At 44.5% G+C, this 21,759-nt stretch overlaps 1 protein-coding gene across 1 annotated transcript; it reads right to left on the bottom strand.

Annotated features, from left to right (window-relative positions):
• Window positions 1–8,391: 8,391 nt before the first annotated feature.
• LOC132780323 (mast cell protease 2-like) lies at window positions 8,392–15,864 on the bottom strand. Its single transcript, XM_060783961.2, has 5 exons — window positions 15,759–15,864; window positions 12,059–12,206; window positions 11,807–11,948; window positions 8,956–9,210; window positions 8,392–8,592 (listed from the first exon to the last, which is right to left on the bottom strand). The coding sequence occupies exons 1-5, from the start codon at window positions 15,820–15,822 to the stop codon at window positions 8,461–8,463; spliced, it is 741 nt and encodes a 246-aa protein (XP_060639944.2). The 5' UTR covers window positions 15,823–15,864; the 3' UTR covers window positions 8,392–8,460.
• Between the last annotated feature and the right edge of the window lie 5,895 nt (window positions 15,865–21,759).

Here is a 21,759-nt window from a genome sequence, read left to right as displayed (position 1 = left end):
CCTCTCAGCACCAGTTCTGAGGTTTTTTACCCTTGAGACTTGTGCTTCATGTTCAGACCAAACTGAACGACGTTGGAAGTCTCAAGCGCCTTCAAACCGGTTCTTTTGGCACCAAAGGAAGATCCTGAGTCTTCAAACATAGGCCATCTGAACTGGGGTTGTGGTTTGCTCTGGCATTCACAGCCATTGAGGAAAGAGGAAACTTGGAAAGTCTTCTCACCTTCAAACACCTTGGACCCAGCACTAACTGAGACTGTAACGTATTTTTTCCTTCACCCCTCTGAAGTTTCCAGCTCATTGCTTTAAAGAAATAACTCTTTGTGATCAATAAAACTTATTTTGAGTTATTTACAGTGTTTTGGGTTTTTGAGAGTTCCAGTTTCCTATAGGAAAGCAAGAAGCAATCCCTGGGGAAAGATGCCACGTCCATGCCTCCTTCATTAAGAGTTATAGCCCCCAGGCATGACGGCACATTTGGACTGGATGGTCATCTGTTGGGAGGGATTGGATGCTGTCTTCCTTAATCCCAGAATGGATTCAGACTGGATGGCCATCTGTCGGGAGGGATTGGATGCTGTCTTCCTTAATCCCAGAATGGGTTCGGACTGGATGGCCATCTGTCGGGAGGGATTGGATTATGTTGGTCCTGGGGCCCTGAATCAACTCTATTCATGTCTCTTCTTCTGCCGCCATCTTTCCTTCTGACCCCAAAGACAAGCCATGCCCCCTTTGTTTCTCCGCAACTGACTGTTGGAAAAAAGGCAGTTAAAAAGTCATGGGACCCCTGATGGGAGAGTTTCAAAGGCTGATCCTTGTCAGAGAAAGGGAAAGGCAGCCTGGTATCTCTTTGCCCCAGAAATCTGCTTGAAAAAACCTTCCTTCCTTTTGATCTTTAGTCTTGAAAAACGGCCACTTTGGACTAAATTAGTAACTTTTCTGGTCATCTAATCTGCCTCCAACTCGGTGATAGTTCTCCAGACCAACCCCTGCACACAAATCCCACACTAGGTTTAGACCAATGTTTCTCACTGGACCAAATTTGCCACAAATACAGATACGGCCAAATTTGAATACTGGTGTTGTTGGGGGGAGGGCGTTGATTTTGACATTTGGGATTGTAATTGCTGGGATTTATAGTTCACTTACAATCAAAGAGCATTCTGAACTCCATCAACCATGGAATTGAACCAAACTGGACCCAGAAAACTCCCATGACTAACAGCATATACTGGAAGGGTCTGGTGGGCATTGACTTTGAGTTTTGGAGTTGTAGTTCACCTTCATCTAGAGAGCACTGTGGACTCAAACAATGATGGATCTGGACCAAACTTGGCACGGATACTCAATATGCTCAAACGTGAATGGTGGAGTTTGGAGAAAATAGATCTTGACATTTGGGAGTTGTAGTTGCTGGGATTTATAGTTCACCTACCATCAAAGAGCATTCTGAACCCCACCAACGACCGAATTTGGCACAAATACCTGATATGCCCACATTTGACTATTGGTGGGGTTGGGCGGGGATTGATTTTGTCATTTGGGAGTTGTAGTTGCTGGGATTTATAGTTCACTATAGATGCAGAGCCAACCTTAAGAAATGGGGCTACAAAGTGGAATCCATGACATGCGAGTGTGGAGAAGAGCAAACTACAGACCACCTGCTCCAATGCCACCTTAGTCCTGCCACATGCACAATGCAGCCAACAATGTGATGTGGCGGCAAAAAAAGCCAATGGGATTTTGGCCTGCATCAATAGGAGTCTAGTGTCTAGATCCAGGGAAGTAATGCTCCCCCTCTATTCCGCTTTGGTTAGACCACACCTGAAATATTGTGTCCAGTTCTGGGCACCACAATTCAAGAGAGATATTGACAAACTGGAATGTGTCCAGAGGAGGGCAACTAAAATGATCAAGAGTCTGGAGAACAAGCCCTATAAGGAGCGGCTTAAAGAGCTGGGCATGTTTAGCCTGAAGAATAGAAGGACGAGAAGAGATATGATAGCCATGTATAAATATGTGAGAGGAAGCCACAGGGAGAAGGGAGCAAGCTTGTTTTCTGCTTCTCTGGAGACTAGGACGTGAAACAATGGCTTCAAACTACAAGAAAGGAGATTCCATCTGAACACGAGGAAGAACTTCCTTACTGTGAGAGCCGTTCAGCAGTGGAACTCTCTGCCCCGGAGTGTGGTGGAGGCTCCTTCTTTGGAAGCTTTTAAACAGAGGCTGGATGGCCATCTGTCGGGGGTGATTTGAATGCAATATTCCTGCTTCTTGGCAGGGGGTTGGACTGGATGGCCCATGAGGTCTCTTCCTAATCTTTGATTCTATGATTCTATGAGGACCGTCTTGCAGCAACACCAGAGGCACTCCAAGGGGCCAGATACTGGTCAAAGGACATTTAATCAACTACCAAGCTTGCAAACTTTGTGTTTTGTCTGTTTGTTTGTTTTGTTAAAAATGTAATACAACTGTCTGGTTGCTCCTGACACGATAAATAAATAAGTAGTTCACTTACCAACAAAGAGCATTCTGAACCCCACCAATGAGAGAATTGGGCCAAACTTCCCACACAGAACCCCCATGACCAACAGAAAATACTGTGTTTTCTGATGGTCTTTGGTGACCCCTCTGACACCCCCTCATGACCCCCTTAGGGATCCTGACCCCCAGGTTGAGAAACACTGGTTTAGCACAAACAGTGATGAAGGCAGGTAGTGTACCCATTTGTGGTTGAGATCACTTGAAAGTTTGGACTAAAACCCGGGGCCTATAACCTCATAATCCATCAGTGTCACAGAAGTATGAAGTTACAGACAGTGCAATTGTCAGAAGATACAATGTTTCAAGAGATTGATCGGGATAGAAATAATAATAATAATAATAATAATAATAATAATAATAATAATAATAGACAAAATCTCGATCTGTCAACTGCAAAAGGCCACCTGACTTGGATCTGCGCGCATCATTCGAAAATACATCGCACAGTCCTAGACGCTTGGGAAGTGTTCGATTTGTGATTTTGTGATACGAAATCCAGCATATAGATCTCGTTTGCTGTGACATACTGTGCTTTTGTGCCAGTAAAATAATAATAATAATAATAATAATAATAATAATAATAATATTTCAGCAAGGCTGTAATTGAATAATATGTATGTGAGGTCGAACATGCCCCCTGCCCCCACCGGGATCAAATTAACAAGGATATATCACTGGAAACGCAGCAACAAGACCTGCGGAGAGCAGGAATCCAGCTGATCAGCTATCCGAATGATCGGAGGAACGGAGGAGCCTAGCAGCAGCTACCAATGCCCTGGATATATTCTATCTTCCCCCTCTATTACAACGTAATCCCTTTAATAAACTTACACTCTGGTGTGATACACTTAAATTTGATGTTTTGTGTACTCTTTGCCTCTTTCTCTGTGTCTTTCTCATAAGAAAGGTGTTCTTGCCATACATCAAGGGAACCACTGACTGCATAGGGAAGCTGATGTTGAAACACAACCTACAAACTATCTACAGATCCACTAAGAAAATCCAATGAATGCTCCATTCAGCAAAGGACAAGAGGGATCCTCTCCCTTCTGCAGGAGTCTACCATATACCATGCAGCAGTGGACAAGTCTACATAGGGACCACCAAACGCAGCATTGCCCAAACACGAATCAAGGAACATGAAAGGCACTGCAGACTAATTCAACCAGGGAAGTCAGCCATAGCAGAGCACCTGATGAACCAACCTGGACGCAGCATATTATTTGAGAACATAGAAATGCTGGATCACTCTCACAACCGCCATGTTAGACTACACAGTGAAGCCATTGAAATGCACAAGAAGCATGTGTGTGCGCGGGAAAGATAAAATGATTGACTGTATAAAAATGTGTGTTTTACTCTTGTCAAACATGTTTATTTTTCGTGTCAGGAGTGACTTGAGAAACTGCAAGTTGCTTCTGGTGTGAGAGAACAGGCTGTCTGCAAGGACGTTGCCCAGTGTTTTGATGTTTTACCATCCTTGTGGGAGGCTTCTCTCATGTCCCTGCATGGGGAACTGGAGCTGACAGAGGGAGCTCATCCGCACTCCGCCCAGATTCGAACCTCCAACTTGTTGGTCTTCCATCCAGCTGGCACATGGGTTTAACCCATTGCGGCACCAGTGGCTCCATCATGTCAAACATGTCAGCGTCCTTTTGTGGCTTCCCGCGAGCTATCGTCCTTTCCAGCTGGATTGAATAAAATTACCTTGGTGGCTTCTTCATCAAATTGTGAGATTTCTTAATTGGGGAACATTGGATATATCTTCTTAAGTCTCACCAGGCACTGATCCACAGGCAGCCCGCTGCCGGTATTCATTACCCACCTAATGGATCTTCTTGGTCTTCCATCCATGGTCCAGTTCTCATGATCTGCAACTGCTTTAAATTAGGTAAAGGTTAAGCTTTCCCCTGACATTAAGCCTCATTGTGTCTGACTTTGAGGGTTGGTGCTCAATTCAAAGTGCTGGTCTTGGCCTATAAAGCCCTATACGACAGCTGACTTGTCCGAATGTATCTCCCTCTATGTTCTACCTCGTAGTTTAAGATCTGCAGGGAAGGCCCTGCTCTCAGTCCCACCAACTTCGCAAACGCAGCTGGTGGGGATGAGGGACAGAGTCTTCTCGGTAGTGACCCCCAACCTGTAGAATTCTCTCCCCAGCGAAATTAGATCAGCGCCCTCCCTCGTTTCTTTCAGAAGAAAACTGAAGATGTGGTTATGGAACCAGGCTTTTGGTTAATGGATATAACGGCACCTAAGCAATGAATTGGATCAGACGACGATTGTTATAATGGAAACGTTTTTATGATTGATGGTTAATGTTGTTTTAATGTGTTGTATTGGTATGATTTTATTCTGCTTTTATAATTGTAAGTATTGCGGCATCGAATTGCTGCCATCGTGAGCTGCTCTGAGTCCCTCTGCAGGGGTGAGAAGAGAGGGGTAAAAATGACGCAAATAAATAAATAAATCTCCATTTCTCAGCTGAAGAGCCACCGTTGTCCTTAGACACCTCCAAGGTCATGTGGCGGGCATGACTGCATGCAGCGCCATTACCTTCCCCACTGAAGTGGTACCTATTGACCTACTACCATTTGCATGTTTTTGCACTGCTAGGTTGGCAGAAGCTGGGGCTAACAGCGGGAGCTCACCCCGCTCCCAGGATTCAAACCTGCGACCTTTCAGTCAGCAAGTTCAGCACTCAGCACTTTAATCCACTGTACCACCAATTCCTTGATTTCATATGTATGTATGTATGTATGTATGTATGTATGTATGTGAAAACAGCACTGGATCCCACTCAACTGAACAACTACAGGCCAGTATTAAATCTCTCCTTTCTGGGCAAGGTTCACAAGAAGATGGTGGCCTCACAACTCCAGAGTTTCTTGGGTGACACCGATTTTCTGGATCCATTTCAAACTGGTTTCAGGCCTGTCTACGGAACTGAAACGGCATTGGTCTCCTTGGTGGATGATCTATAAAGAGAGCTAAATGGAGGGCGGGGGGGGGGGGTGTCCTTGCTGGTTCTCCTGTACCTCTCAGCGGCTTTCGATACCATTGACCATGGTATCCTTTTGGGCCATTTCTGCAGGATGGGGCTTGGAGGCACTGTTTTGCATTGGCTCCAGTCCTTCCTGGAGGGTCGGACCAGATGGTGGTGCTGGAGGACTCCTGTTTGACTCCCTGGTCGGTGTCCTAAGAGGTCCTATGAGGTCGCTCAGGGTTCAGTTCTGTCCCCTGTGCTGTTTGACATTTACATGAAACTCCTGGGAGAGATAATCCGGAGTTTTGGAGTTCGGTGTCAAATTTATGCAGATGACACCCAACTCTATTACTCCTTTCCATCCAAAGCAAAGGATGCCGTCCTGGTTCTGAACCGGTGCCTGTCATCAGTAATGGACTGGATGAGGGCCAACAAACTGAAACTAAATCCAGACAAGACAAAGGTGCTCCTGGTCAGTCGGAAGGCGGATCAGGGTGTGCGTTTACAGCCTGTGTTGGATGAGGTCACAGGTTTGTAGTCTGGGGATATTTATATTTATTGTACCAGGAGCGAACCACGGGTACAGTTGTGATATATTTGAGAAAACACAAAGTTTAAAAAATTGGCATTATATTAAAGGTCCTTTGACCAGTAGCTGGCCACTTGGAGTGCCTCTGATGCTGCTATAAGAAGGATCTCCATTGTGCATGTGGCAGGGCTCAGGCTGCATTGTAGTAAGTGGTCTGCGGTTTGTGTTTCTCCACACTCACATGTTGTGGACTCCACTTCATGGCCCCATTTCTTAAGGTTGGCTCTGCATTTCATGTTGCCAGAGCGCAGTCTGTTCAGCGCCTTCCAAGTTGCCCAGTCTCATGTGTGCCCAGGAGGGAGTCTCTCATTTGGTATCAGCCATGGATTGAGGTGCTGGGTTTTAGCCTGCCACTTTTGGACTTTTTCTTGCTGAGGTGTTCCTACGAGTATCTCTGTAGATCTTAGAAAACTATTTCTAGATTTAAGGCATTGCCATGCTGGCTGATATCCAAACAGGGAATGGGCTGGGGGTGTTACCGCCTTGGTCCTTTCATTATTGGCTGCTACTTCCTGGCAGATGTCAGGTGGTACAATACTGGCTAGACAGTGTAATTTCTCCAGTGGTGTAGGGCACAGGCACCCTGTGATAATGCAGCATGTCTCATTAAGAGCCACATCCACTGTTTTAGCATGGTGAGATGTGTTCCACACTGGGCATGCATACTCTGCAGCAGAGTAGCAAAGCGCAAGAGCAGATGTCTTCATTGTGTCTGGTTGTGATCCCCAGGTTGTGCCAGTCAGCTTTCGTATGATATTATTTCTCGTGCCCACGTTTTGCTTGATATTCAAGCAGTGCTTCTTGTAGGTCAGAGAACGGTCCAGAGTAACTCCCAAGTATTTTTGTGTGCTACAATGGTCCAGTGGGATTCCTTCCCAAGTAATCCTCAGAGCTCAAGATGCTTGTTTGTTCTTCAGATGAAAAGCACACATCTGTGTTTTAGATGGATTAGGAGTCACCTGGTTTCCCCTATAATAGGCAGTAAGAGTACCTAAAGCTTCAGAGAGCTTCTGTTCAACCATTTCAAAGCTCCCTGCTTGAGCGCTGATGGCACGATCGTCAGCATAGATGAAACTCTCTGTCCCTTCTGGCAGTGGCTGATCATTTGTGTAAATGTTGAACATTGATGAAACAAGTCTGGGGATGATCCTGAACTCATCGCTGACCCTGGAGGCCCAGGTGTCAGCAGTGGCCAGGTTCGCCTTTGTATAGTTAAAACTAGTGCGCCAGCTTCGCCTGTATCTTGAGATGCCTGACTTGGCCATGGTAGTCTATGCCTTAGTCACATCTCATCTGGACTACTGCAATGCTCTCTACGTAGGGCTGCCTTTGAAGATAGTTCGGAAGCTGCAACTAGTTCAAAGATTGGCAGTCAGGTTACTAATTTGAGTGCTGTTCAGGGAGAGATCCACTCCCATGCTATGGCAGCTCCAATGGCTGCCAGTCTGCTTCCGGGTTAAATACAAAGTGCTGGTTCTTACATTTAAAGCCATAAACAGCTTAGGTCCAAACTATTTGGTGAACCGCATCTCCTTTTATAGGCCAACTCAGTCACTGCGGTCATCGGAGGAGGCCCTCCTCTCAGTCCCACCCCCATCCCAAGCAAAGCTGGTGGGAACAAGAGAAAGGGCCTTCTTTGTGGTCACCCCCACCTCTGGAACTCCCTTCCTAAGGAGTCAAAGATGGCCCTCTCCCTCCCTGCCTTCAAGAAACTTCTGAAGATGTACCTCAGCAACTGAGAGTCCAAAAGTGGCAGGTTAAAACTCGGAATCCCAATCTATGGCTGATACCAAAACAGAGACTCCCCCCTGGGCACAAAGAAGACTGGGCAACTTGGAAGGCGCTGAACAGACTGCACTCTAGCACCACGAGATGCAGAGCCAATCTTAAGAAATGGGGCTACAAAGTGGAGTCCATGACATGTGAGTGTGGAGAAAAGCAAATTACAGACCATTGACTACAATGCAACATAAGCCCCACCATATGCACAGTGGAGGGCCTTCTTACAATGGCACCAGAGGCACTCCAAGTGGCCAGCTACTGGTCAAAGGACATTTATCATAATGTCAAGTTTTTAAACTGTGTGTTTTAAATGCATTTTAACTGTACTCTCAATTTGCTTTTGACATGATACAAAAAATCTAGATTATATGGTGATAAAGACCCAGCCTTGGACTGGGAAACCCTTGGGTATGTCATGCTCACATCCTCAGAAGAAACCTAGTAACAGCGCATCGCAACAGCAGAGCGGAAGTATGAGAATGAAGACACTGCATTTGAATGCTGGGGTTGGTTTATTTCATGAGTAAATGCGCCATCGGGATCCCCGCGCCTCGCCGTCCCTTCAGCCCATGATCTCCTTGATCCACGGAAGGTAGGCAGCAACTCGGGTGTAAACGGAGGGGGGGACCTGGAAGCCATAGGAAACGATGCCATGTGCCGCCCCATTGCACACCATGGCGCTCCCGGAATCGCCCTGCAAAGGAAGGAGAAGCGAGAGGGAATGTCAGCAGTGCAGCAATGGAGGCTCATTGGGACAGCAGCTATAGAGCATTGATGAACATTTCATTGGGACAGGAACTAGGGAACATTGTTATGCATAGATAGAACTGATGCTCATTGGGGCCACAGCTAGAGAGCGTCAATGTGCATTGATAGAAAAGATACTCATTGGGACAGCAGCTAGAGAGCATGGATGAATATTTCATTGAGACAAGAGCTATGGAGCATCAAGACACATTGAAAGAACTGATGCTTATTGGGACAACAGTTAGAGAGTGTCAATGTGCCTTTGACTGGGACAGCAGCTGGAAATAATAGTGATGGGGGTGCCACTCACATTGCTGACATCACATATCACAGAGCGGCTGCCGGCGCACAGCATATCGTCGGTGAGACTGGGGTGGAAGACGAGGCACTGCCTGCGCCCAGGGATGGTGACGTTGGTCTCAAAGAGCTTGGAATTGACCGGGCCCCTCTCATCGATGCGTCCCCATCCGGCCACAAAGCACTGCGTATTCTTGGGCAGATCATTGTCGCTCTTTGGCAGAGGGATGGGCTGGACGAAGCGGTTGAGCTTGGCCTCGCGCTCCAGCTGTGTGGAAGAAGGAAAGGAAGGAAGGAAGGAAATAAAGCAGGGAAGAATAAGAAATATAATAATATTTTATATTTATATTTCGCTCTATCTCACCGAGGGGACTCAGAACGGATTACAGAAGACGCATATGGCAAACATTCAATGCTGTTATACAATTAGCAACAAAGACAGACAGTACACAGACAGAGGCAAAGGCTTCCCCTTTCCATCTCCGGCATCTAGAGGCTGTGCTCAACTCCGGCCATGGCGAGGTGCTCTTGTTACATTTTCCATGTCAAGGAGCCTGTTGTTCATGGACACCTTCCTGATCGAATTGCCAGCATGTCTGTACGGGCACCTTTTACCTCCCTGCCAAAGTGGTACCTATTGAACTACTCACATTATTGTTTTTGAACTGCTAGGTAGGCAGGAGCTAGGGCTAATGGCAGGAGATCACCGGTCGGCAAAATTTTCTGCAACTGACAGTTTAACCCACTGTGTTATTGTGGCCCCATCTCTCCAGATCCAGCATCACCTTCATGGGGTTGAGAGCTGCTCCCAGAGTAACACAATGCATCCCAACAGGGAGAAATATATAATTCTAGGCTGCATGCATAGGAGGATAGGGTCTAGATCAGTGGTTCTCAATCTTCCTAATGCTGCAATCCTTTAATACAGTTCCTCATGTTGTGGTGACCCCCAACCATAACATTATTTTTGTTGCTACTTTGTAACTGTAACGTTGCTACTTTTATGGACCGTAATGTAAATATCGAATATGCAGGACGTAGTTTCATGGTTACCAATTGAACATAATTAAAGCATAGTGATTAATCACAAAAACAATATGTAATTATATATGGCTGGAGTTACACTTAAGAAATGTACCTGTTCTGGCATACATACAAATTCAACTTAAGAACAAACTTACAGAATCTATCTTGTTTGTAACTTGGGGACTGCCTGTATATGCTTAAGGGGAGGGATGAATTTGCAAAGACTTGAACAGGGATGTGGATGAGAAGGTCTCTTCTTGAGAGGGAGGCTGCTCTAATGTGACTTCAAACCAAGCCTCGCCTTTGGAAATCTTAGGCCAAAGCCATCAGGGTTCTTTTTGGCCAGATTTTGTTGTCATCATTGCCTCTGAGACTGAGAAAGAAAGATGGGGAGAAGGGGAGGGGAGAGAAAGAGGAGAAAAGAGAAAAGAAAGTAAGAGGAGAAAGGGAGGGAAAGGAAAAGAAGGAAGGAGAGAGGGTCACAAGAGAAAGAGAAAAAAAGAGGGTGAAAGAAGGAAAGATTAAAAAGAAAAGGAAAGATGGAGAGAGGAGGAAGAAAGGGAGAGAGAGGCACAAAGGGGAAAAAGAGAGGAAGAGGAAGAAAAAGGAGGAAAGAAATAAGAAAGAGAAGAGAGAAAGGAGCACAAGAGAGAGAGAGAAAGGGAAGGAGAGGAAGAAAGGTAAAAAGCAAGAGAGAAGGAGAGAGCAAGGGAGTGTCAGAGAAAGAAAGAGAAAAGGAAGGCGATGAAGAAAGACGGAGAGAGATAGAAAAGGAGAAGGGAGGGAGAAAGAAAGAGAAAATGAGGGATGGACAGAAAAAAATGGGAAAGAAAGAAGGAGAGAGGGAAAGGGAGGGTGACAGAAAGAAAGAGAAAAAGGGATGGACAGAAAAAAAGAGAAAGAGATGGAGAAGGAAAGAGAACAAGTAAGAGAAGTATCCATAGAAAAGGGAGAGATAGAAAGAAGAGATGTGAAGGAGTAGAAAGAAGGGAAGAGAAAGGAGAGGGAGTAAGATGGAAAGAAAGGAAAGGGATAGAAAAGAGACTGAGAAAGGAAGGGAGAGGGAGGCAAGAGAAAGAAGGGAAAGAGAGAGAAGGAAAGGGGAAAAAGAAGGAGGGGGGAAAGAAAAGAAAGGGATATAAAAAGGAGATGAGGAGAAAGGGAGGGAGAAAAGGGAGAAAGAAAAAAGGAAGGGAGAAAGGAGGGGAGGAAGAGAGAAAGAAAAAGAAAAGGGATAGAACAAGAGAGAAGTAGAGGGGAGAAAGGGAGAGAAAGAAAAAAAGAGGGTAAAGAGGGAGAGAAGGAAAGGAGGAGAAAGAGAGAGGGCCTGCCTCCTCGCCTTCACCTGCCGTGCGCTTCTGTCTCAAAGTACCTCCTTGTAACTCCTCTCCACCCCATGCTGCCAGAGGAAGAAGAGCCCCTTTTCGGACCCAAAGGAGCCAGAGTGACAACCCCCGTGAATAGTCATTCAACCCCCAAAGGGGTCACGACCTACAGGTTGAGAACCACTAGCCTAGATTGAGGGAAGTTTTAGTCTATTCTGCTTTGGAGAAGAGTGACCAAAATGATGGAAAATATGGAAACAATGAATATGGTTGAATTGGATGGCCTTTGGGGATCCCTTCCAACTCTAGGAACCTAGGACTCCATCGCCTTAATTTCTCTTCATGAACCAGCTAATATCTAAAGAGGCTGGATGACCATCTCTTGGGAGGGCTTGGATGGTTCCTTCCTGCTTGGCAGAATGGGATTGCACTAGATGGCCTTTGGGGGTCCCTTCCAACTCTGCAATTTTATTTAGGGGTGGGAGGAATATGGGAAAAGATCTCCCCTCTCACCTTGAGCAGAAGGATGTCATCATACGGGAGGCCTGCCTTCATGTGGAAACCTGGGTGCATGTGGTAGCTTTCCACAGCCAAGACTTGGGCGCTCTCTTCGATGGCCTTGAGATCGTGGACTCCCAGGATGACCTGGATGTCCCTTTATTAAAGGAGAAGAGCATTTTCATGTCAGTCTAGGCAGGGACAATTCCATTTTGTGGCTCATCCCAATCCCAGCAGCAGAGGGACAAACCCATAGGAAGGACTCACCCATTACAATGGGCTGCAGTCATGACCCATTGGGGGGCAATGAGGAACCCCCCGCAGCCGAAGTTACCATTGATCTTCAGCGCCGCCGCATATGGCCGCGAATGGGGCTGGGCTTCGTGCCCACCCACGATCTGGTGGCGCAGGGTGCCTGCAAAACAATGGATCAAAATAGGGGATCCTGCATGGCAAGAACTTGACTGGATAGCTTTCAGGGTGCCCCTTCCAAAGCCAAACTTCCTTTGATCTGTCACTCGCAGTATGATCAGCAGTCACTAGGTAGCAGACTTCCCCAATAAGGAGAAAGGAAGCTGTCATTGGGTTGAGGATATATATGTATTTATTATATAACTAGCTGTCCCCTGCTACGCCTTGCTGTGGCCCACATGGGGGTTCTGTGTGGGAGGTTTGGCCCAATTCTATCATTGGTGGGGTTCAGAATGTTCTGTGATTGTAGGTGAACTATAAATCCCAGCAACTACAACTCCCAAATGGCAAGATTCTATTTTCCCCAAACTCCACCAGTGTTCACATCTGGGCATATTGAGTATTTGTGTTGAGTTTGGTCCAGATCCATCATTGTTTGAGTCCACAGTGATCTCTGGATGTAGGTGAACTACAACTCCAAAACCAAAGGACACTGCCCACCAAACCCTTCCAGTATTTTCTGTTGGTCATGGGAGAACTGTGTGCCAAGTTCGGTTCAATTCCATCGTTGGTGGGGTTCAAAATGCTCTTTGATTGTAGGTGAACTATAAATCCCAGCAACTACAACTCCCAAATGACAAAATTAATTTTTTGAGTGAAGGACATACATTGGGTTGTTAGGTGTCTTGTGCCCAAATTTGGTGTTAATTCCCCCAGTGGTTTTTGAGTTCTGTTAATATCACAAACGAGCATTACATTTTTATTTATATAGATCAGTGGTTCTCAACCTGGGGTCCCCATATGTCTTGGCCTTCAACTCCCAGAAATCCTAACAGCTGGTAAACTGGCTGGGATTTCTGGGAGTTGTAGGCCAAAAACATCTGGGGACCCCAGGTTGAGAACCACTGATATAGATGATACTATTATAATAATATTATATAATATCATCAGGAGAGAGAGAAAGCTGCCATTGAGTTGAGGGTATATATGTGTGTGTGTGTATTTATTATAATATAATATAATATTTATTATATAATGTAACACAGTATAATAACAATATATTATATCATAATATATTATAATATTATAATATATTATAATGCTATACTATACAAATACTGTGATATAATAATAATAATAATAATAATAATAATAATAATAATAAATATTAATAATACCATTGGGCCAAGGATATATATGTATTTATTATTATATAATAATATAACAATAATATGGGTTCCTATGAGTTTTCCGGGCTGTCTCACTATGTTCCTGACGTTTCACCCACATCTATGGTAGGCATCCTCAGAGGTTGTGAAATCTGTTGGAGACTAGGCAAGTGAAGTTTATATATCTGTGGAATAATGTCCAGTGTGGGAGAAAGAACTCTTGTCTGCTTGAGGCAAGTGTGAATGTTGCCATTGGCTACCTTGATTAGCATTGAATGGCCTTGCAGCTTCAATGCCTGGCTGCTGCCTGGCTGCTTTCTGCCTGGGGAATCCTTTGTTTGGAAGTGTTAGCTTGCCCTGATTGTTTCCTGCCTGGAATTTTCCTAGTTTTTTTTTAGTGTTGCTCTTTATTTACTGCCCTAATTTTAAAGTTTTTAAAATACTGATAGCTAGACTTTGTTCATTTTTATGGTTACCTCCATTCTGTTGAAATTGACGTCCTAGTCATCCGCAAAGCAAATCAACAATGTGTTGATGTTGCTAGACACTCACAAAACAAATCAACAATCCGACCACACAGTATACAGGAAGCCCGTGCACACTGATAGATGCCTACTTTTATGATAGGTACTTTTATGATAGATACCAACATAAAAACTCCAACCATCACCCAAGTCAAAAAAGAAGCACAGTTAAAGCCCTGGCAGACGGTGCAAAAAGAATCAGCGAATCCCACCTCTTCCAAAGTGAACTGAACCACCTAAACTGGGCTCTACAGGTCAATGGAGACTCCACCACAGACATCAGAAGAGCTGCAAGACCAAGAACAAGCCATGAGAGAAAGACAAAGATCCACCCAGAGGAAAAATGTTCTTACCATACATCAAGAGAAGCACTGGCCGCATTGGGAAGCTAAAGAAGAAACACAACCTACAAACTATCTACAGACCCACTAAGAAAATCCAACCAATGCCCAGTTCAGCAAAGGACAAGAGGGATCCTTGTTCCATGCAGTTGTGGACAAGTCTACAGAGGGACCACCAAACGCAGACACGAATCAAGGAACATGAAAGGCACAGCAGAGTAATTCAACCTGGGAAATCAGCCATAGCAGAGCACCTGATGAACACAGCATATTATCCAAGAACACAGAAATGCTGGACCCAGGGGCAGCTCAACCATTACGCAAAGTAAGCGATTGCAGTATAGTTGAGTTTGCCCAGGGGCGCTCTTGAGGCGCTCTGGGGGGAAAATAGACCTTGACATATATGAGTTGTAGTTAGTGGGATGTATAGTTCACCTACAATCAAAGAGCATTCTGAACTCCACCAATGATGGAATTGAACCAAATATGGCACACAGAACTCCCACGACGAACAGAAATTATATATCAGTGATTGGTTTTGGGGGGGGGGGGGGCAAAATACTGTTTGCTTACCATTGAAAATTACCTAAGTCTGCCTCTGGCTGGACCACTCTCACAACCACCATGTCAGACGACACAGAGAAGTCATTGAAAGCCACAAGCATGTGGACAATTTCAACAGAAAGGAGGAAACCATGAAAATGAACAAAATTTGGCTACTCGTATGAAAAAACTCCAAAATAGTAAATAAAGAGCAACACTAAAATAGTAAATAAAGAGCAACAGGGGAATTCCAGGCAGGAAACAATCAGCTAACAACTCCCAATAAAGGAAACAATTAGCTAACAACTCCCAACAAAGGATTCTCCCAGGCAAGAAGCAGCCAGGCTTTGAAGGCAATTCAATGCTAATAAAGGTGGCCAATGGCAACATTCACATTTGCCTCAAGCAGAGAAGAAAATGAACAAAATCTGGCTACCAGTATTTAAAAAAACCCTAAACTCGGGACAGTAAATACAGTGCAACACTCAAAAAGCCAGGGAATAGATCAGGGCCAGCTAACACCCCCAAACAAAGGATTCCCCCAGGCAGCAATCCGCCAGGCTTTGAAGCTGAAAGGCCATTCAATGCTAATCAAGGTGGTCAATTGCAACATTCACACTGGCCTCAAGCAAACAAGAGTTCTTTCTCCCACCCTGGACACAATTCCACAGCTATATAAACCTCACTTCCCTAGTTTCCCACAGACTCCTCAACCTCTGAGGATGCCTGCCATAGATGTGGGCAAAACGTCAGGGGAGAATGCTTCTGGAACATGGCCAGACAGCCCGGAAAAATCTCAGTAACCCAATGATTCTGGCCATGAAAGCCTTCGACAACACTTTGACATTCTTCAGCACATTTGGCTCTTCAATGAATATCTCGAGTCTCAACCAATTCAACAGTTTTTGGCAGCCACAAATAAGCCAAGGCTGGTTGGCCATCTGCCGGGAGGGCTTGAGTCCAGAGGCTCCCTACTCACCTGTGAAGGCAAACTGGGCAGAAGAGAGGAGAAGGAAGAGAGAAAGGACCATTGGGGGCTCCATCTCCACTCCTTTTCTTGGCTTCCAAAGCAGACCCAGTTATGCCCTCTGCCTTTTATACACTGGGCTGCTATCTGCCATCTCTGACATGGGAGATGATGACGATGATAAGGATCAGCGGGACACAATGCGCTTCTTCGAAAAGGAGATGCAAATAATAACACAAAGGAAGGAAGGAACAGGAGCAAAAATATAGCCCCTTTCATGAGTAGGGGAACTGGATAGGTTGAGCTAGTCATGGCGGTTCTGTGTGCCAAGTTTGGTCCAGGTCTATCATTGGTGGAGGTTACAGTTTCTTTGGTTGTGGGTGAACTACAACTCCCTGAACAGATGGTCAGCTCCCTCCACCCATATCAGGCCTGTGTGCCAAGTTGGTCTAGTTCCATCCTTGTTTGGGTTCATAGTACACTCTGGATGTAGGTGAACTACAACTCCTATAAATCCCTCCAAAGACCTCCCATATGTTTTGTTGGTTATGGGGGTTTCAGTGTGCCAATTTAGTTCCAGGTTCATCATTGGTGGGGTTCAGAGTGCTCTTAGATTGGAGGTGAACTATACATCTCAGGACCTACAACTCCTATAAATCATGGTGATTTTTCCCCAAACCTCTCTAGTATGTTCAGTTGCTCTTTGCTGTGTGTCATAGAAAAGAATAGGAAAGGGTTAAGGCATGATTGGTGGGGACGAGAGAGAGGGCCTTTTCGGTGGTGGCCCCTCGACTCTGGAACTCACTCCCTAAAGACATCAGACAGGCTCCAACTCTGGCAGTCTTCAGGAGGAGCTTGAAGACGTGGCTGTTCCAGTGTGCCTTCCCGGAATAATGATCCCATAGCACTTTGTCCTCCAAAGCACTTTACATTTCTTTAAGTCTGCTCGTATGCCCTTCCACAAACAACAGTATCACCTTTCGTTCATATCCCAGCATTATTTCCAATTTTAACTCTACATTTGGCCTTTCCACTGTTTTTAATTATGTGTTGTTTTATTGATAATGTTGTGTATTTTATTGTCTATGTTTTTTAATTGCTTGTATTGTTGTTATTATTGCTTGTATTGTTGTGTTTGGGCTCGGCCTCATGTAAGCCACACCGAGTCCCTTGGGGAGATGGTAGCGGGGTACAAATAAAGTGTTATTGTTATTATTATTATTATTATTATTATTATTATTATTATTAAGGGAGAGGCAGTGGGTGGGGTCATGGAAATTCCACACCAGTGGAGAGAGTCAGAAACACTGGGATGACTGTGGTGGAGGAAACACATAAGATGGAATTGTCTCTGAATGTCTTCACTTGGGTGGTGTCAGTATGGCGTTTGGAGAGGATGTTGGCAGGGCTCTTGGACATGTTCATGGCACTCAACATAACCTGCAATGTCATTGGAAGGATAGCCATTGATGTCTCCTGACTTGTGGGAGCTATAGCTGTTTGTGGAAGTAGACATCCCAACCATACACATATACATATTTTCACTTTTATTATGTGTGTAGAAGATTGCTAAAACAGATATAAACAGCAGAAGAAAGAATCCTGAACGTCCATATTCATATTGTTGTTGTTGCTACAGCTCTGGCACTAAAGAAACAAACAGTATAAGAAAGAATCTGACACATGTATTATTCATATCTAGATGATGATGATGATGACAACTCTTATACTAAATGGACATAAACAATCTATATATATAAATTTGTTAGGGGCATCCAACGAGGAAACAAAACTCAAAAACCCTCCAACGAAACTTAACCAAAATTCCCATGCCCATAACACAACCCACAAGGTACAAACATATCTACTCAAAATGAAAAACAACACAACAACACACTCACAAAACGGCAAAACAACAAAACTCAAAAATCCCCCAACGAAACTTAACCAAAATTCCCATGCCCATAACACAACCCACAAGGTACAAACATATCTACTCAAAATGAAAAACAACACAACAACACACTCACAAAACGGCAAAACAACAAAACTCAAAAATCCCCCAACGAAACTTAACCAAAATTCCCATGCCCATAACACAACCCACAAGGTACAAACATATCTACTCAAAATGAAAAACAACACAACAACACACTCACAAAACAGCAAAACAACAAAACTCAAAAATCCCCCAACGAAACTTAACCAAAATTCCCATGCCCATAACACAACCCACAAGGTACAAACATATCTACTCAAAATGAAAAACAACACAACAACACACTCACAAAACGGCAAAAGAATAAAACTCAAAAAAAACCCCAGCGAAACTTAACCAAAATTCCCATGCCCATAACACAACCCACAAGGTACAAACATATCTACTCAAAATGAAAAACAACACAACAACACACTCAAAATGGCAAAAAAAACAAAACTCAAAAAAACCCCAACGAAACTTAACCATAATTCCCATGCCCATAACACAACCCACAAGGTACAAACATATGAAACCAAGTAGTGAAAGAAAGAAAGAGGTAGAGAAGGAAGAAAGGAGAGAAAGGGGGAGGAAAAGGGGGAAGGAATAGGTAGGTACCTCTCTTTCATAATAGTCCAGATATCTACCTCAACTTTGATAACTTTTACTATAGGCCACAGCAACGCGTGGCAGGGCACAGCTAGTGTTATTAATAATAATATATTGTCATAGTAGAATAACATTATAGTAACATTAGAATATAGATATTATGGAAAACGCAGGAATGACCATCAGACTGGAAAAAATCCATTTATATCCCCATACCAAAAAAGGGAAATGCTAAAGACTAATCACCTCTCAAGAAAAGATTGCCCCAGGCACTGCCAGGCCATCAAATGCTAATCAAGGTGGTCAGTTGAAACATTATTTATTTATTTATTTAGGTCATTTATACCCCGCCTTTCTCACCCCCTAGGGGGGACTCAAGGCGGCTTACATCCGGCACAATTCGATGCCCACAATCACAATAAAATGCAATAGCAAAACACAATAGACTAAAAACAGACAATTAATACAATACAATATAACACAAAACATTCACACCTAGCTCCAACAGACAAGAGTTTTGTGTCCCACCCTGGTCATTCCACAGATATATAAACCCACTTTCCTAGTTCCAACAGACCTCACTACCTCTGAGGATGCATGCTACAGATGCAGGTAAAACGTCAGGAGAGAATGCCTCTAGAACAGGGGTCCTCAAACTAAGGCCCGGGGGCCGGACACGGCCCTCCAAGGTCATTTACCCGGCCCTCGCTCAGGGTCAACTTAAGTCTGAAATGACTTGAAAGCACACAACAACAACAATCCTATCTCATTCTGGGAAATGTAGTCCGCAAAATATTCCTAGCAGGGGCGCCCCTCAGCGAGGCCCATCGCTCCTCAGTCAGGGATAGAGCCTCCCTTAAATGATTATCCACCTTTTTCCTCTTCATGTTGTTATTAATAGTAATATATTATCATAGTAGAATAACATTATAATAACATTAGAATATAAATATTATGGAAAACACAAGAATGGCCATCAGACTGGAAAAAATCCATTTATATCCCCATACCAAAAAAGGGAAATGCTAAAGACTAATCACCTCTCAACAAAAGATTGCCCCAGGCACTGCCAGGCCATCAAATTCTAATCAAGGTGGTCAGTTGAAACATTCACACCTAGCTCCAACAGACAAGAGTTCTGTGTCCCACCCTGGTCACTCCACAGATATATAAACCCGCTTTCCTAGTTCCAACAGACCTCACTACCTCTGACGATGCTTGCTATGTTGTTGTTGTTCATTCGTTCAGTCGTCTCCGACTCTTCGTGACCTCATGGACCAGCCCACGCCAGAGCTCCCTGTCGGCCATCACCACCCCCAGCTCCTTCAGAGTCAAGCCAGTCACTTCAAGGGTGCCATCCATCCATCTTGCCCTTGGTCGGCCCCTCTTCCTTTTGCCTTCCACTTTCCCCAGCATAATTGTCTTCTCTAGGCTTTGCTGTCTCCTCATGATGTGGCCAAAGTACTTCAACTTTGTCTCTAGTACTGTATAAGAAAGAACCCTGAACATACATATTCCGGTATTATTATTATTATTATTATTATTACAGCTTTGGTACTAAACGGATATGAACAGTATAAGAAAGAGCTATCACAACCTGTTGAAATCGGTTATCAGTTTCCAAGCAGAACTGTCTGACGGTTGGGAACCGCAAGCGTGTGACATTTTTGTCAGATTTTTGTCTCTTGTGGCACATTATTATCAACCATCGAGACAAAGAGTATTTCTTGGAAGGATGACAAACGTCATGATCTCGATGGAGGGGTTTGCGCATGATAGTGGCATCTTTTGTTTATTACTAGCCTATGGCTGTACCCAGTGTTGCCTAAGTATGTGTAGGCAATATATACATTCATACCTAGAGGCCAGGAGCTAATCCTTTCTATCTCTATACTGGCCTCTTGTGGCTGCATCTGGGCACGACATTCATACTGAGAGGCCAAGAGCTAATCCTTTCTATCTCTATACTACACTCTTGCGGCTGCATCTGGACCTAGAGGCCAGAAGCTAATCCCTTCTATCCATATACTGCCCCCTTGTGCACGCATCTAGGTAATGCATTCATTCATACCTAAAGGCCAGGAACTAATTCTTTCTATCCATATACTGCCCTTTTGTGCATGCATTTAGGTAATACATACATTCATTCCTAAAGGCCAGGAACTAATCCTTTGTATCCACATACTGCCCTCTTGTGGCTGCATCTGGGCACTGCATTCATACCTAGAGACCAAGAGCTAATCCTTTCTATTGCCATACCGCCCTCTTGTAGCTGCATCTGGGCACTGCATTCATACCTAGAGACCAAGAGCTAATCCTTTCTATTGCCATACCGCCCTCTTGTAGCTGCATTTGGGCACTGCATTCATACCTAGAGGCCAGGAGCTAATCCTTTCTATCGCCATACTGCCCTCTTGTAGCTGCATTTGGGCACTGCATTCATACCTAGAGGCCAGGAGCTAATCCTTTCTCTCCATATACTGTCCTCTTGTGCATGCATTTAGGCAACCCATACATTCACACCTAAAGGCCAGGAGCTAATCCTTTCTATACCGTCCTCTTGTGGATGAACCTGAGTGTTGCATGCATACATTTCCCATTTATTGTTTTTGGGGCCTTAGCTCCTTATGGCATGGATTTTAAAAAATTGAAACCCCACCAGTATTTGAATTTGGATCGTGATGGAAATACCCATACCGAATTTGGCCCAGTTCTATCAAGCCACGTAGGAGCCTTTGCGGAACAAACATGCATACTTTCATGCCTATGTATGTTTTGAGATTCCAGCGGTTCTCAAACTGTGCTCCGCAAAGCCCTTTGTCCTGACCTGGGGGTCTCCTTCTCTGGAGAAGCTGGATGGCCCTCTATTTGGAGGGCTTAGATGGTGCCTTCCAGCCTGGCAGAAGGTGGGTTGGACTGGATGGACTTTTGGAGTCCCCTCCCACTCTAGTATTCTGCAGTTCATTTTTGGGTGCAGCTCTGGGTGGGCTCTCCTTGCCTCCTCTGCCTCAGCAGGATTGTAGTTTTCTGAGGCCTTCTCTGCCAAAAAGTGCTAGTGCTCTCCCCTACTCTGTTCCCAGCGAGAGAGAAATGTAAAGTTCCCATACCCCTGACCCTGTTTGACCTGCAGGGGATTGGGGAGCTCTTTTGTTGGGGGTGCTTTGACTGTGATTTTCCTGCATGGATTTCTGCTATTATTATTATTATGATCATCATCATCATCACAAAGGCTGGATGGCCCTCTGTTAGGGTGCTTTGATTGTGTTTTTTCCTGCATGGGTCTCTATTATTATTATTATTATTATTATTATTATTATTATTATTACAAAGGCTGGATGGCCATCTGTTGGGAGTGCTTTGATTGTGTTTTCCTGTACGGGTTTCTATTATTATTATTATTATTACTACTACTACTACTACTACTAG

This window comes from Anolis sagrei, chromosome X (assembly GCF_037176765.1).
Source record: "Anolis sagrei isolate rAnoSag1 chromosome X, rAnoSag1.mat, whole genome shotgun sequence".
In the NCBI taxonomy this organism is placed as follows: domain Eukaryota; kingdom Metazoa; phylum Chordata; class Lepidosauria; order Squamata; family Dactyloidae; genus Anolis; species Anolis sagrei.
Note: the sequence above shows the minus strand (reverse complement) of the source record. Positions and strands in the feature narration are given on the sequence as shown.

Bases quoted from the DNA above. Each gene is read 5' to 3' on its own strand.
- LOC132780323 (XM_060783961.2), bottom strand. From the start codon at position 15,822: ATGGAGCCCCCAATGGTCCTTTCTCTCTTCCTTCTCCTCTCTTCTGCC. The intron at 11,949-12,058 runs GTGAGTCCTTCC...CCTTTAATAAAG, and splicing joins ACTGCAGCCCATTGTAATGG to GGACATCCAGGTCATCCTGG. The intron at 8,593-8,955 runs GTGAGTGGCACC...CTTCCTTTGCAG, and splicing joins TGATATGTGATGTCAGCAAT to GGCGATTCCGGGAGCGCCAT.